The sequence below is a fragment of the Cataglyphis hispanica genome, chromosome 24 (genome assembly GCF_021464435.1).
Source record: "Cataglyphis hispanica isolate Lineage 1 chromosome 24, ULB_Chis1_1.0, whole genome shotgun sequence".
Taxonomy (NCBI): Eukaryota; Metazoa; Arthropoda; class Insecta; order Hymenoptera; family Formicidae; genus Cataglyphis; species Cataglyphis hispanica.
This window is the reverse complement of record NC_065977.1, coordinates 2797519-2811753: the sequence shown is the minus strand read 5'-3', so window position 1 is coordinate 2811753 and position 14235 is coordinate 2797519. Positions and strand designations below refer to the sequence as shown.

The 14235-nt window shown below is 30.2% G+C and overlaps 2 protein-coding genes across 7 annotated transcripts; both read left to right on the top strand.

The window, feature by feature from the left end:
- The first annotated feature begins 309 nt into the window (after window positions 1–309).
- Window positions 310–3764, top strand: LOC126858202 (FAST kinase domain-containing protein 2, mitochondrial-like). Of its 2 annotated transcripts, XM_050608344.1 has the most exons (7): window positions 310–575; window positions 1078–1248; window positions 1318–1430; window positions 1728–2101; window positions 2177–2829; window positions 3072–3186; window positions 3269–3764. In XM_050608344.1, the coding sequence occupies exons 2-7, from the start codon at window positions 1119–1121 to the stop codon at window positions 3483–3485; spliced, it is 1602 nt and encodes a 533-aa protein (XP_050464301.1). In that variant the 5' UTR covers window positions 310–575; window positions 1078–1118; the 3' UTR covers window positions 3486–3764. The 2 variants fall into 2 exon arrangements, with proteins under 2 accessions (XP_050464301.1, XP_050464300.1); XM_050608343.1 differs by having other exon boundaries at window positions 1318–2101.
- A 99-nt stretch (window positions 3765–3863) lies between these two features.
- Window positions 3864–13789, top strand: LOC126858199 (spastin). Of its 5 annotated transcripts, none has more exons than XM_050608334.1 (8): window positions 3864–5141; window positions 5272–5999; window positions 6168–6338; window positions 6914–7174; window positions 8651–9018; window positions 9161–9492; window positions 9579–9889; window positions 10255–13789. In XM_050608334.1, exons 2-8 carry the CDS (start codon window positions 5453–5455, stop codon window positions 10416–10418), a joined length of 2154 nt encoding a protein of 717 aa, XP_050464291.1. In that variant the 5' UTR covers window positions 3864–5141; window positions 5272–5452; the 3' UTR covers window positions 10419–13789. The 5 variants fall into 5 exon arrangements, with proteins under 5 accessions (XP_050464291.1, XP_050464292.1, XP_050464293.1 ...); XM_050608335.1 differs by having other exon boundaries at window positions 3864–5294; window positions 5450–5999; XM_050608336.1 differs by having other exon boundaries at window positions 3864–5999; window positions 8663–9018.
- The last annotated feature ends 446 nt before the right edge of the window (window positions 13790–14235 follow it).

Sequence of the window (14235 nt, the reverse complement as noted above, 5' to 3'; positions counted from 1 at the left end):
TTCACAGGATAAGATCGAATAAAAAAAGATATATATATATATATATCTTTTATATATATCTATATAATAATCTATATAATAATAAATTTTATATATATATATATATAAATATATGAATCATAAATATGTTTAGACAAAAGTTATTTGGTTCGAAGGAAAGAAAAATAGGTAAGAGATACGGCACATTAAATTTTGCGGAATACTCGGTATGATATTCTGCCCACCCAGAAAATGGGTCTGTTCGTTTTAGCTGACTGGCTGCACTAATTCAGAGTTTATCTTTTTCTCTCCAATATGGAGAGAAAAAGATAAACTCTGAACTAGTGCAGCCAGTTCAGCTAAAACGAACAGACCCAATGACTGCTCTTGGCTATCACATTTCCCATGTGACAATATATAGAGAATAAATTATTTTCTGTGAAAATAAATTATTTTCTGTGAAAATAAATTATTTTCCATTTATATATATATATATATTTCTTTTTTCTTTATATCGTCGTTAATATTATTAATGATTTCTCAGAAAATACGAAATAAATATCAGTAACAACGGAATTTTACGAAGAATTTTATATGTAAGTGTTTCTAACCTTTTATTTTCCATTATAGATTACAAGCCGGTTATTCTTTCACACGAATAACTTTATTTTAACAAATTATATCTCTCAAATAATTCTAATTAGTTGTGTTAAAGAAAATTAATAAATGATAAATTTATAAGCAAATGTATGAAGCAAATATTGTTAAAGCAACATACCTATATTTCAAAATACATGTAACAGATAACATTTATTATTTAATTATAAAATTATAAATGTTATTATAATAATACTATTATGATTCTCAGGTTTATTTAAACAGAAAGATTCAAAGGCTTTTGAAATTATTTTATATGTTCTTAAATGGGAGATGGTATCTATATATTTATCTAATAATAGAGCATTTAGCTCGTTTCCTCAATTTTTTACTCATATCTATCATTCATTTAGACTTCTTAATCACATTTTTTTCTTTAATTTTTTTTAACTTAATAATATCCTAGTGATAATAGTGATTATTATATTTTATAATTTACAGAGAGATTACTACTACAGAATAAGAACAATTTTGTATATAATATGGACAGATCTCTAAAAAGATTGTTGCGACTATATCCAATAGCACGTAATTGGACAGTCCTATCAAATTATAAAAAACCATTTCAATCAGTCCAAAGTGTATCACGAATATATAGCACTAGTTTGACAGGTAATTGAACAATTTAGATATATTTATGATATAAATATAATACATACACTGCAACAAAATTTTTCTCAGATCATACACAACTGGAAGATCATACATTATTAATGAAAAAGAACTATGCATCCAATGATATCAAAATACCATATAAGCATATGAAAATCTTAGAAGATGCAGCAACAAATTATGTAAATATGTCTACGCATGATGTTGTTAATACAATGTCTACATTATTTGAAATATCTAAAAATATAAAAGATATACAAGTGATCAGAAAACACATAGGCTTTATACGTTTGTGTGAAGTATTAAACAAGGACATTAGACTCATGAAAACAAATGACATTATTGAAATCCTGAAAGTATTTACATACTTTAAAATCCCAACCAATAGTATTTTAATTCAATCACTGCTGCAAATGATTCGCACAACTATAAATGAAATATCTCTTCGAGATATAATCTTTATATTTTTTTTATTAAAGAAAATGGATAGCACACCATTGCGAGATGCTTTACTGATAGCTCTGCCTTTAGTATTTCAAACACAGTTACCCACAAAGTTAGACTCAGAAGATATAGTTCTGTTAACATGGTCTTTAAGATTTGCATGTGAAAATAATTTAAATAATCCAATAATACCAGATACAATACTCAAATCACTGTGGAAATATAAAAATCTAGATGTACAAACAGCTTTGTCCATCTTTCACAGTTTGTGTTATATATCTCATCTATCTCCAATAGTTTTTGATGTATTGTCTGACGTAGAAAAGATTCTTATAGCTAATGCGAAACAATTAAATATTCAAGAAATAATCAAGATACTTAAAAAACTGGTGTTTGCCAATACAAAGAAGTATGTTATAAAATTCTTATATTAATATCTAGTAATAAAAAGTAAGATATATAAATAATATACTATTTATTATAGCGAACATATTAGAGAACATGGATGCAAGTTCTACAATGAGACATTAATCGATGTTTGCGTTAATTCAGCATTATCTTCAAACATTGATTTCTCTAGCGGTATTTCTCTACTCAAGCTATTAAATGACTTAAATTATGCACATATATCTTTCTTGGAATATTTAGCAGCAAAATGCTTTGAAGAGCCGAATCTATTAAAAGATGCACCATATTTTAAAATATTCATCTTTTTAAAAGGACTTACCAATGCTGATTACAAGCCAGTATTTTGGGATACTATTCGAGATGCGATATTGGCAAATGAAGTGGAGAATAAGCTCTTCAGGAAATCTATGATCAGATTTGCTCTGCATTTAACTGCATTAGATTGTTATAGTCCAAATTTAATCAAGAAAGTTTTTTCTGAGAATATAAAAGCTAATGATAAAATGAAGGATATTTATGCTAGAGAAATATTACTTTTATATCAAAGTATTAAAACATTGCATCCTACATATGATGGACCATGGCCGTCGCAAAATATACTCAAATATGCTATTGATAATGTCAGCCCAATTCTTCCTACATATTCTATGAGAGCAGCACTAGAGTTAGCACTAGGTGGCCCTCAGTATATTCACAATGATTTAAGAACAAGATTAGGTCATTATATTGGTAAGTAATGAGCTCTAGTTTTTCTTTTATTGTTATTAAGTGCAAAATATATTATTTGCTAAGCTAAAAAAATAATCATTTTTATTTTTTAATTATTGAATAATGTATTAATAAATTAACTACATACACAATTTTAAGTCTCATAAATATATTAATTAAAAATAATATAATTTTATTATAATTATCTTTAAGTTATTTAAATTATAATAGTAATCTAAAATTTTATCTATCATTCTCTGTAGATCATGTTATTGTAATGAGGAAAGGTAGATACCCTATTGCAATTAATACAGTTACATGCAGCGAAACCAATACGATTTATGTTGAAGATATACAAACTCCAAATGACAGTCAAATGTAAGAACATTTCCAATTTATTTAACACATTACAGTTATTTAATCATTTATTTATTATTATGATGCATATGTTATATTTCAGAATACTTATTTTCAATTTACCTGATACTGCATATGCTGCAAATTCACAAAGATTGAAAAGTACATGGTTGTTAAAAATAAGGTCTGCTGAGGCGTTAACAAAGTCCAATACAATTGCAATAAATTCTAGCTCTTGGATGAAATTACCTGAACATGAAAGAGTTCCTTATTTGATGCAAGCTATAAGACTGAAAAGTGAGGATCTTTCAACTGATTGAAATATTTTGTAAGCAATATTATAAAATATGTCTCTACAAATGTGGATTTATCATCATATATTCTCAAAATTGTAAACATTGCAATTACAACAAATGTATATTAACTATTAATGTACAGTTACGTAAATAGAGAAATATACACAAGTAATAAAATAATAATCTATTTAAAAATATGGAAAAACAAAACAAGGATGTAAAATAATACATAGCTAACAAGATCAATTAATATACTAATAAAAATAAGCTTTTTTTAATATAAATTATAAATACTGCAATAAGATTATTATAATATCTGTATGTGTGTGTATGTATAGAGAGAGAGAAATAGAGACACAACTATTTCATAATTTTTATAATTAATGGTCAGATATATTTCTCTTAGCTGTTACACACACACACACACACACACACACATATATATATATATATATATTGTGTGTGCATGCGTGCGTGTATGTGTGTATACAGGGTGTCCCCCTGATATTTAAAATAAATATTTAAAAATATTTATTTATTTTTATTTTTAAAATTGAATTATTGAATCTATTTCAATATAAATCAGAATTGTCATTATAATGTTTAATTGAATAGTAGGAATTTTGAAAACAAAAATGAATAAATATTTTTAAAAATTAATGATATACTTAGGGCCAATTTCACCACCTTCGTGCACGCGCGCGCGCGCTATTTGTCCATACATGACTTTGGTATATTTCAAACTTTTTTTGTTAATAACTTTTTAATAAGCAACGAGCGACAATTAAATTAGAAGACAAAATTACTCAGAATTATGTCCTTGACAACATATATAAGTCATTGAAATCGGTATAGTCGTCTTTAATCTTAAGTTTTACCAATCCCTCTCCCGCCATATCATTATTACATTAGTTTTTTTCGTTTTTCAAGGCAAATATGAACCAACAAACGTTTTAATTAGTTTTTCCGTGACCAACAAACGATTGCGCATCGATTGAACTAAGATTAAAACAAAAATAATATCTTCCGGCTAACTTCACATAAAATTTTATTTTCGTATTCTCAAAAAAAAAAATATTAACAACAAACATTGTAATTAGGCCAACAATCACCAACAAGCGATTCGTAAAAAAAAAATTATAAAAGTGAAAATTGATCGGCTAACTTTATGAAGCTTTACAAAGTCTGATTAAGGACCAATTTCATCACCTTCGGTTAGATTAATCGACGGCAGGGTGGCAACTGAAATGATAAGAATGCTTGGTTTTCATTCACCTTTATTTTCTGTTGCCACCCTGCTGATTTTAACCGTAGGTTAACTTAACCGAAGGTGGTGAAATTGGCTCTAAAAAATATTCGTAACTAACAGTCATAATGCATAAATAAATAAACGCATCGCGTCTAGTTATTATTATTGGACTCGAAAGCGGCTATCTTCAAGTTTGCATGTACACTAGTGCATATTATACTAGTTAAGCTAAAAAAAGAACAAACCTTTGATCGCAAATTATTCCTTGTAATATATCCTCTCAGAAAAGATTTTATCTATATGTTTTATATATCTAATGGGTGAAGTAAACCACCGGGATCTGCTGCCAGACATATCGGAGCAGATGAAAACAAGCGATGCTCAAGAGTGAAGGTTCGCATTTCTTGGTTGATTGCTATTTTTCGAGAGAGGTACGCAAGAAGGAAGCGAACGAGAAATCGATTCGCCGTCGTCGTCGTCGTCCTGTTGTTACTTCCAGGAGATTTTGAGTGAATCCTATAACGTGATTCATCTCCTTTCTTTATTTCCTATACTCGCCAGGACGTCCAATCAACGGGAACGATGTAAGTATTCTCCTCCGGCAGATCCGTTCCCCGATCGCCACATTGGGGATGTTGGCGCGATCATCCGCAACTGCCACCATCGTCGACGGCGATCACGAGCGGCCCGGTTCCGTAATAGACATAGTAGCGAAGGGAGTGCCCTTTCGAATCCTTAGGAGATGTCTTACAGCGATGGTGCACGTCCGATACGAAAATTTGGCACGAAATCGCCGAAGAAGCTGTGTGTGACCACCAAGAGCGAGAACGGCGAGAAAACCACGACGTCGGTGAATTGCAGCGGTCATCATCACAATCACTATCATCACAGTCATCATCGCTTCCTAGATCCCGGCCCGCAGCCATCGGTGCACAAGCGTAATCTCTACGTTGTCTCCTTCCCGCTGATACTGCTGTTTAATGTGCTACGGACTCTGCTATACCAACTGTTTATGGTGTTCAAGTATCTGTATACCTCTACATCTCAGCTGATTCAACGTAGACAAGCGTCCAAACAGGTCTGCCAGTTAGAGATTGTTGTTGGGCAAAAGCCGACGGATGGTCGTTTGACCAACAGTGGTCAAGTAGAGGGAGAGATCATGTCGCAAGTGCCTAGACGTCCAATCGGGCCAGGTCCCGGAGATCCATTGCTTGCCAAACAAAAGCATCATCATCGCAGAGCATTCGAGTTTATCAGCAAGGCACTCAAGATTGATGAGGATAATGAAGGTACACTATTAATTAATGCAATTGTAAAAAGATTAAAGACAACAATTAGAATATAGCTACAATGTGCAGATTTAAAATAATATTTATATTCTATAAAATTACTTGTAGCCTAAATTACATGCAATTTAATTGTCTTCATATCTGATCAATATTAACTTCTTGCAACAGGGCAGAAGGAAATGGCGATCGAGTTATACAAGAAGGGAATTGGAGAACTTGAAAAGGGAATAGCTGTAGAATGTACTGGAGGGCATGGCGAAGTATGGGAGCACGCGCAAAGACTTCACGACAAAATGTGTACAAACTTGGCAATGGCGAAAGACAGGCTTGATTTCCTCGGTTAGTATGATCGTCATTGTATTTGCTTTGCGCATCGACATCTCTTAAGCTACTCCACGCTTATTTACCTATGGTATAAACATGTATTACTCGTGAATATAATAAATTTGTCGGTATCGATAATTAGCAATATTACATACTCGTGCCAGTTCTATTTGCAAAACAAAGTATCCACAGGTAAATTTTAACAATGACGAGAGAAAGAATATCGATGATTGGCATGCTCGTGTGCAATTTATTTTTCTTTCTTTCACATATACGAACGTATGTGTATATGCATGTTCCGCGTTTAATAATTTTCTCTACAGTTCATATTGTGCACAAATTAATTTTTATTTTGCATTCTTATGCGATCGCAAAATAACAATCAAATTTATCCATGTAAATTAACAATTCAATATTATATGGGAGCATTTTGATAATAATTGAGATAATCACACATTTAAAATCTGATATTAACGACAGTAATATTTAATACATCGGTACTCTTTCGCTACAATTGTGAAAGAGATCAGCCTGATTTTCTCTTTAGCCTACTGCAGCATGGCAGAGAATGTTTTTTTCCTTTTTTGTAGCGAGTGTGTGTGAGCTGAGAAAGCTGGGTATCAACAATCAATATCGCGCTCCTGGAAATAAAACGGACGGCAAACATTTGGGAAAGCATCTGAGGGCTCGCCGCAATATACACACTTTTCAAACCGCTCAAACTTCATTTAACGCTAATCATAATAAGAACACGAACAATATAAACGCGACAGTTAATAGTGGGCAGACCATATGTACCCAAATTCCCAAGCTAAAACCACGTTCGCCAAAAAACTGTCATACTACTGAAGGTATTATTCGTCTGAGATTTTGCGCTTAAACATAAAAGACTCGAATGCATGTAAATAATATAGTGCTCTTCTTTCCCTTGATTCATATTATCCATTTTGAAGAAATGCTTTTATCTTAGCCCTGCATGTTAAATGTTTCACACATAAAATTAGATATATAAATGTAAGCTTGTAAGTTATTACTCATGCATCAATGTGTTATGTATATATTTTTCATTTGCTTCTTTGTGTTGCTGTAAAAATTGCCAGATTTTTATATGTAAATTCTAAATTTCCCATTATAGTGCTTTGCAAATAGATCTAACATATTATTTATAGAATATAGACAAAATTTATTAAATATGTTAATATATACATATAAACACAATTGTGTTTGTAAAAATTATAATTCTTTACTGTATATTATTTAATATATTTAGAATGACAATGAGATATTTATATTTTTTGTTTATAATTTGTTTCTCTCGAGGTTTAAAGTTAAAAACTTTATATTAGTTCTATTACTTATAAAATAATTTGATCTTTAATACAATTAGTTAAAATTTATAAATTAGTTAAAATTATAAATTAGTTAAAATTTATATATGTACAAAAATATTTTATATTTAAGTTGAGACCAAAATATCCAAAAAGATATGCAAAATTTTAAAAATGTATTAGACAAAAGTTGTTTAATTTTGAGAGGGATATCTTGTAATGAGCACGGTTTTATTCCAGATGCAGGCATTTCCAAAAGTGTAAGTTTAACTGGACCTTGGTAATATAACCCAAGATCAAACTGTTAATATCACAAAATACATCATTTTATACTTTGCAAATTTTGTCTAAAACATTTTTCTATAAAATGCATACTTTTCGAAAAGTTCATTTGTTACAACATATTTCGGACACCTGGTATACATAACGTTTATTTTTTTTACATCAGAACCGAAAAATGTATTTTGCTGATATAAGAGAACCTATTTTATGTTAATTCAAATAATATTTCTTTAAGTATTTTATTATAAAATATAAATATTAGACTTAATTATATTAGAATTCTCAAAATTAGCAAGAAACAGAGTAAATACATATTGTATTGGCATACTAAAAAAGATGAGATATAAAACCATACATTTCTAAAAATTTTGCTAAAAAAGCTTATTTTTTATAAATAATATAGAATAGTTTTGCGCATATACAGGATGAGGCAATCTAAAATACATCGAATAACTTGGTTGCTTTTTGGCAATAGAAAAAAATGCATCGGACTAATTTTGCTTGATTTTAAAAGAACTATAACTTAATGTCAATAATTTTTTGTAGGTGCAAAATTGATCGGATGCTTTTTTTTTATTGCCAAAAGCAGCCAAATTATTCAGGTGATCTATTTTAGATGCCTTGTCCTGCATACATATTTCCATATATATTTATAGTGATTTTTCTATATTATCAAAATTATACATTACTACTTTTGAGTTTTATTTGCAAATGCAGATATTATTTCAGCATCCGGCAGGAAATTGTCAGTTCCTGGCAAACGAATAACGGGAACATCTCTAAGCAAGAGTCAGACATTGCCAAGAAGCATGGGTAGATCGACGCCTATTCAACCTTGCCATAGGACCATGCCAATCAAACCATCATCCACACCACCTTCTGTAAAAAGACAACTGTCCGTACCAGGCAATGGTTCACCTATACGACGCCCAGGGACACCCACTACCTCGAACAGTAACAGAAGTACTCCAACTAGGAAAGTACCTATCTTAAAAGGCGTGGATCCAAAACTTACGCAAGTGATTCTCGATGAAATTTTAGAAGGAGGAGCACCAGTACAATGGGAAGACATTGCTGGCCAAGAGGTACATTTCTCTTCCTCTCTTTTCCTTTTTCAAATTATCTTTCTTGTTTGCATCGGTTAAATTGATAGAAATCTTGTCTTTGACTTCCTCGATTTTGTCTTCATTTCTATTAGTTATTTTGTAATATATTGGTGACTTTTAGACTGCAAAACAAGCTTTACAAGAGATGATAATTCTACCGTCACTACGACCTGAACTATTCACCGGTTTGCGAACACCTGCTAGAGGACTGTTGTTATTTGGACCGCCGGGGAACGGAAAAACGTTGCTGGCGCGTGCTGTCGCAACTCAATGCAACGCAACGTTTTTTTCAATTTCGGCCGCTAGTCTGATGTCCAAATACGTCGGAGAGGGTGAGAAATTAGTAAGGGCTTTATTCGCGATTGCACGTGAATTACAGCCATCCGTTATTTTTATCGACGAAGTAGATTCGTTGTTAAGCGAGCGAAAAGATAATGAACACGAAGCTTCCAGGTATGTATTTTATATTGTATGTTTCTTTTAAACGCAGCCAACTATATCGAGAAAAAATTGAGGAATCGATTAATTTAATATTTTAGGAGATTAAAAACAGAATTCTTAGTCGAATTTGACGGTTTGCCTTGCAATCCCGAGGAAAGAGTACTCGTTATGGCTGCTACAAATAGACCACAAGAATTGGATGAAGCTGCTTTAAGAAGATTCACGAAACGCGTATATGTTACATTGCCAGATTTGCAGACAAGAATTATATTGCTTCAGAGGCTCTTAGCCAAGCACAATGATCCATTAACACCTGAAGAATTGAACGAGATGGCAGTTCTGACAGAGGGATACTCGGGAAGTGATTTGACTGGTTTAGCTAAGGATGCAGCACTTGGGCCTATCAGAGGTAATATTAAGTCAATTTTATTGGGCTTCTATATTTGTGTTTCCAAGTTACGTTATCATTATCAAGTTACATTATATAATCAAAATATGCATTTGGTTATTTATTTTAGTTTCTTATCGATTCTAGAAATAATTTTATCAGTTGAATGCACATGCACATTCTCCAATAATATGATGTTTACTACATAAATTAATATCATGTTTTGAAACTTTATTGTATTTATTCCTGTTGTACATTTTAAAACCTGATAAAGATGTAAAAAGTTTTATTAAATTTCTATATCACTTTTTAATTTGCTCTAAAAAGAATCTATGAAATTTTGTCTTAATTTAGCATTACTAGATGTATTTTCATATTATTTTTAGAACTGAATCCAGATCAGGTGAAAGAATTGGACCTTAATTCTGTTCGTAATATCACAATGCAAGATTTTCGTGATTCTCTAAGAAGAATTCGTAGATCTGTTTCGCCGGCAAGTTTAACTGCTTATGAGAAATGGAACTTCGAATACGGAGATGTGAGTCTTTGATTTAAAGTGAGTTGTATGGGCTCTTGAAATAATCACGTTTTGAATTAAATATAATCTGCAAAACGGAATTACAAATGTTCCGCAAAATAACTAAAAAGAAGTGTGTAATATCGAATGTCTCGATATAAAAACAATTTTTGCACTTTTATTCAATTTCAATGAATGATATATTGATGTTTATAAAGAGGACGGCAGCGAAGATAAAAAAGATATGTTCTTCAATTCCTAAGATACTTTTGTCTTAATAACAAAGAAGTTACTAGATTTACTTGTATTGTTATTGCATCCAGCGTTGTAAATGTAGTTATTCGAATCTTGCCTTATTTTTACATTAGATTTAATCTTTTGCGACAAATAAAACTTACATTTTTGACAGTGATTTAAAGTAAAATGTATCTCGAAGATATATTCCATATTAATTTTACGAGATACAATACTCCATGCCTCATTTCTAGCTAATGTTCAAATATTTTCAGTACGTACAAAAAAAAATCAAAAAATAAGGTTCACAACTCGTATACTTTTTTAATAGTTAACTTTTGGTTCAGTACTTACGTCTCTTAAATAAATACATCCTTACACAACATAATCACCTTTTTCGACACAGTCACGTTTTTCATTGAGGCACTTGTCGAGATCGTAGGAGACATCTATGCATCAAAATATCGTGTCAATAAAAAGTTAAATCTTATTGATACAGCTACTTCTGCATATGCTTAACATCATTCAATTGGAATCAGATTTTCACCTGTTTTCACACTGAAAAAGGCACCTTCGAGCAATTCCAATCAGATGATGTCAAGCATGAAGTGCAAAAGTGGCTACATCAATAGAATCTAACTTTCTATTGATAGAGTTTTGATATGTGAATTCATTGCCTAGACAAGTATTTCAATAGAGAAGAAGACTATTAAAAAATAGTATGAGCACGTTCATATTTGAGAGACTTTAGTCTTAGAGACTAAGTACTTTATCAAGAATTAAATATTAAAAAATACGCGAGGGATCTTACTTTTTGACTTCCCTTAATAGCTTTAATGTTAGCATTCCAAAATCAAAAATATGTATTTATTATTTATATTATTTATATATTTATTAGCTCCATGTGATTCTCTCAATTTCTTAACGATAACTAGTCTTTGAAATGTATGATATTCATTTGTTATATGATAAATTAGATCTGTTCTTTATAACTAAACTAATTGCTTTAGTTCAGCTATAAAAAATAGACTTATAACATTTAAAGAAAAAAAAATATCAGAATGTTATATATTATTATAGTTATCTTTAGAAACTTAAAAAAGAAAACAGATGTGATTAAGCACACAGTCTGCAATCGTGCAATATAATGAGAATTTACAAAATTATACTCGATTATATATATTATTTATAAAGTTGACGCGCGAGCGCGAACCAATTTAACACCATGACATGACCCGATCCATTATCATGACAGTAGATTACATTTACAAATGAAACAGTGCACGTCCAATCAGATAATAAAAAAAAGTATTAATGACGTACAAATAACATTATATAGTCGTATGATTATTGTGCGCGACATGATATAAGTGTAGACTTATACAAAAATATATATATAGGGTGTTTATTTGATAAGTTTCCATCTTGTTTATCTATAACCGAGCTTTTGCAAAAAATGCCAAGAGATGTTAATTTTGTTTTCAAGAGGCATAATTTCAACTGAGAATAACTACCCCGAAAAGGCACTGTTGAATTTATCGCATATTTATTATAAGTCCCTTTTGAAAACAAATTTGATATCTTTTATTAATATTCTTTGCAAGCCGATTACAAAGTAAATAGGATGGAAACTTCTCAAATAAACACATCCTATATATATATATATATATATATATATATATATATATATATATATATATATATATACACACATGAATGCATATCTTTACAGTATGCGAAAAGGGGCGCGAAAGAAGTAAATATCGTCTAATATGCGTCGTTTTCGCACAAATCGCACTAATAGCTGTATATCCAAATGTTGCATTATATAATATTATTATGTTTGATACTGATTCACAAGATTTGTTTGATATTTCTTATATATCGATGTTTTGCGCAGCGATGTATACTTGCATGAGAAAAAGAAAAGATAAAAGCAGAACCCGAGATTCTGTTTTGATACAAAATTCTATAAGACAACGAACTAAGAATCTAATCTGTATATGAAAATTTTAAGTATTTGCTGTGAAGTTTGTATAAGCGATGCGGACATTATTATCATATACAATGAAAGATATACATATATTATATATATGTATATTATTATATATATGTATGTGTGTGCATATGTGTGTATTATGCGTGCGTATATATATATATATATATATATATATATATATATATATATATATAAACACATACACACACACGTATGGAACTACATTTTTTTATGACGTTTATCTACTTCCGGTGCTCAAAAGTAGGATAATAATAATATACTTATGGAATTAATATATTTAACTAATATATTTAATTAATATATGAGACTTTTGCGCGCATGAAATATATATGCTACAATTACGTGATATCACGCAAATTTACTCCCGAATCGAAGTATATGATACAAAATATGCCACCATATATAGTTTTAGAGTAAGATTTTACCACGCAAGATATTGAAGATAGCGATTTCAGTCCCGATAAAGTTTCATTCATGTATAATGCTTCCTTTCTGCAATAGAAAAATGGAAAATGCTATTTAAAAGTTACTGATACGCAATTATTAAATGACACACTGATTGCGCTTCGTGCACGAATAGAAAATATGATACTTATTAAGTAAATGATAAGATATATTTCATGTGTGTGTATGTGTGTGTGTGTGATAAATGATTGGAACATAGGACATATGCAATTTGAAATATTAATATGAGCATAATTCCATGCTTTCTCTTTGCGATATTTCGACATTTCTAAATCTATGTTTATCCAGATAAAAATCATGTGATGCATTTGAAAGCTGTAATGTTATTATGACAATGTACTTGATATCTTGTATGTACAGCTTCTATTATTTATATAAGCTATGCTTTAAAATGCATTCGGGTACACAAGAATGCAATATATACAAATATTCGGGAAGGAAAGGAATCTTTCCAAAACCCACATGTGACTTGATAACTTTCCAAGATGATGGGCATATAATGCCGTGATAAGTATTTGATTTGTTTCGTTATGCAACTGGTTAACAAACTGAGCTTCGGCATCGTCGAGATGTTGACTCTCTCGAATTTTATTTTCGAGTTACATTTGTGATATTAGTTTCCTTAAATAACAATCTTTGCACTGCCTATATATATATATATATATATATATATATATATATATATATATATATATATATATGTCGAATTATATATGCTTTTATAATACATACATTGCAAAATGTAAATTTTGCATCAGTTATGTTAGATGGGAATTTATGATAATTTTGCACACAAAAATATTATCTTGCAAAATGGATCATTTAAAGATTCTGGTCTTCCATTGTGAAATATTCTGAGGCTTCAAGTTGTTTTGCTACTTTTATAATATGTTAATAATAAATTAATTAAAATAATAGAATCAGATATAATGTTTTTTTTTATGTTAATGATGAATACTGATGCTATTTAATCTTAACAATAAACACATTAATTGCGAATTGAAAAAAATATTTGCGCATGTTTTTTTGCACATACAAGAGATTTCTTCTTTTAAACATTATCATCTATAGTTATTAATTATCTTCAACTATTGTACCAGTGATATTGACGATTTTTAAAAAACCATGATA

Bases quoted from the DNA above. Each gene is read 5' to 3' on its own strand.
- LOC126858202 (XM_050608343.1), top strand. From the start codon at position 1,119: ATGGACAGATCTCTAAAAAGATTGTTGCGACTATATCCAATAGCACGT. The intron at 2,102-2,176 runs GTATGTTATAAA...TATTTATTATAG, and splicing joins GTGTTTGCCAATACAAAGAA to CGAACATATTAGAGAACATG. The intron at 2,830-3,071 runs GTAAGTAATGAG...CATTCTCTGTAG, and splicing joins AAGATTAGGTCATTATATTG to ATCATGTTATTGTAATGAGG.
- LOC126858199 (XM_050608334.1), top strand. From the start codon at position 5,453: ATGTCTTACAGCGATGGTGCACGTCCGATACGAAAATTTGGCACGAAA. The intron at 6,339-6,913 runs GTTAGTATGATC...CCTTTTTTGTAG, and splicing joins AGACAGGCTTGATTTCCTCG to CGAGTGTGTGTGAGCTGAGA. The intron at 9,493-9,578 runs GTATGTATTTTA...TTAATATTTTAG, and splicing joins AATGAACACGAAGCTTCCAG to GAGATTAAAAACAGAATTCT.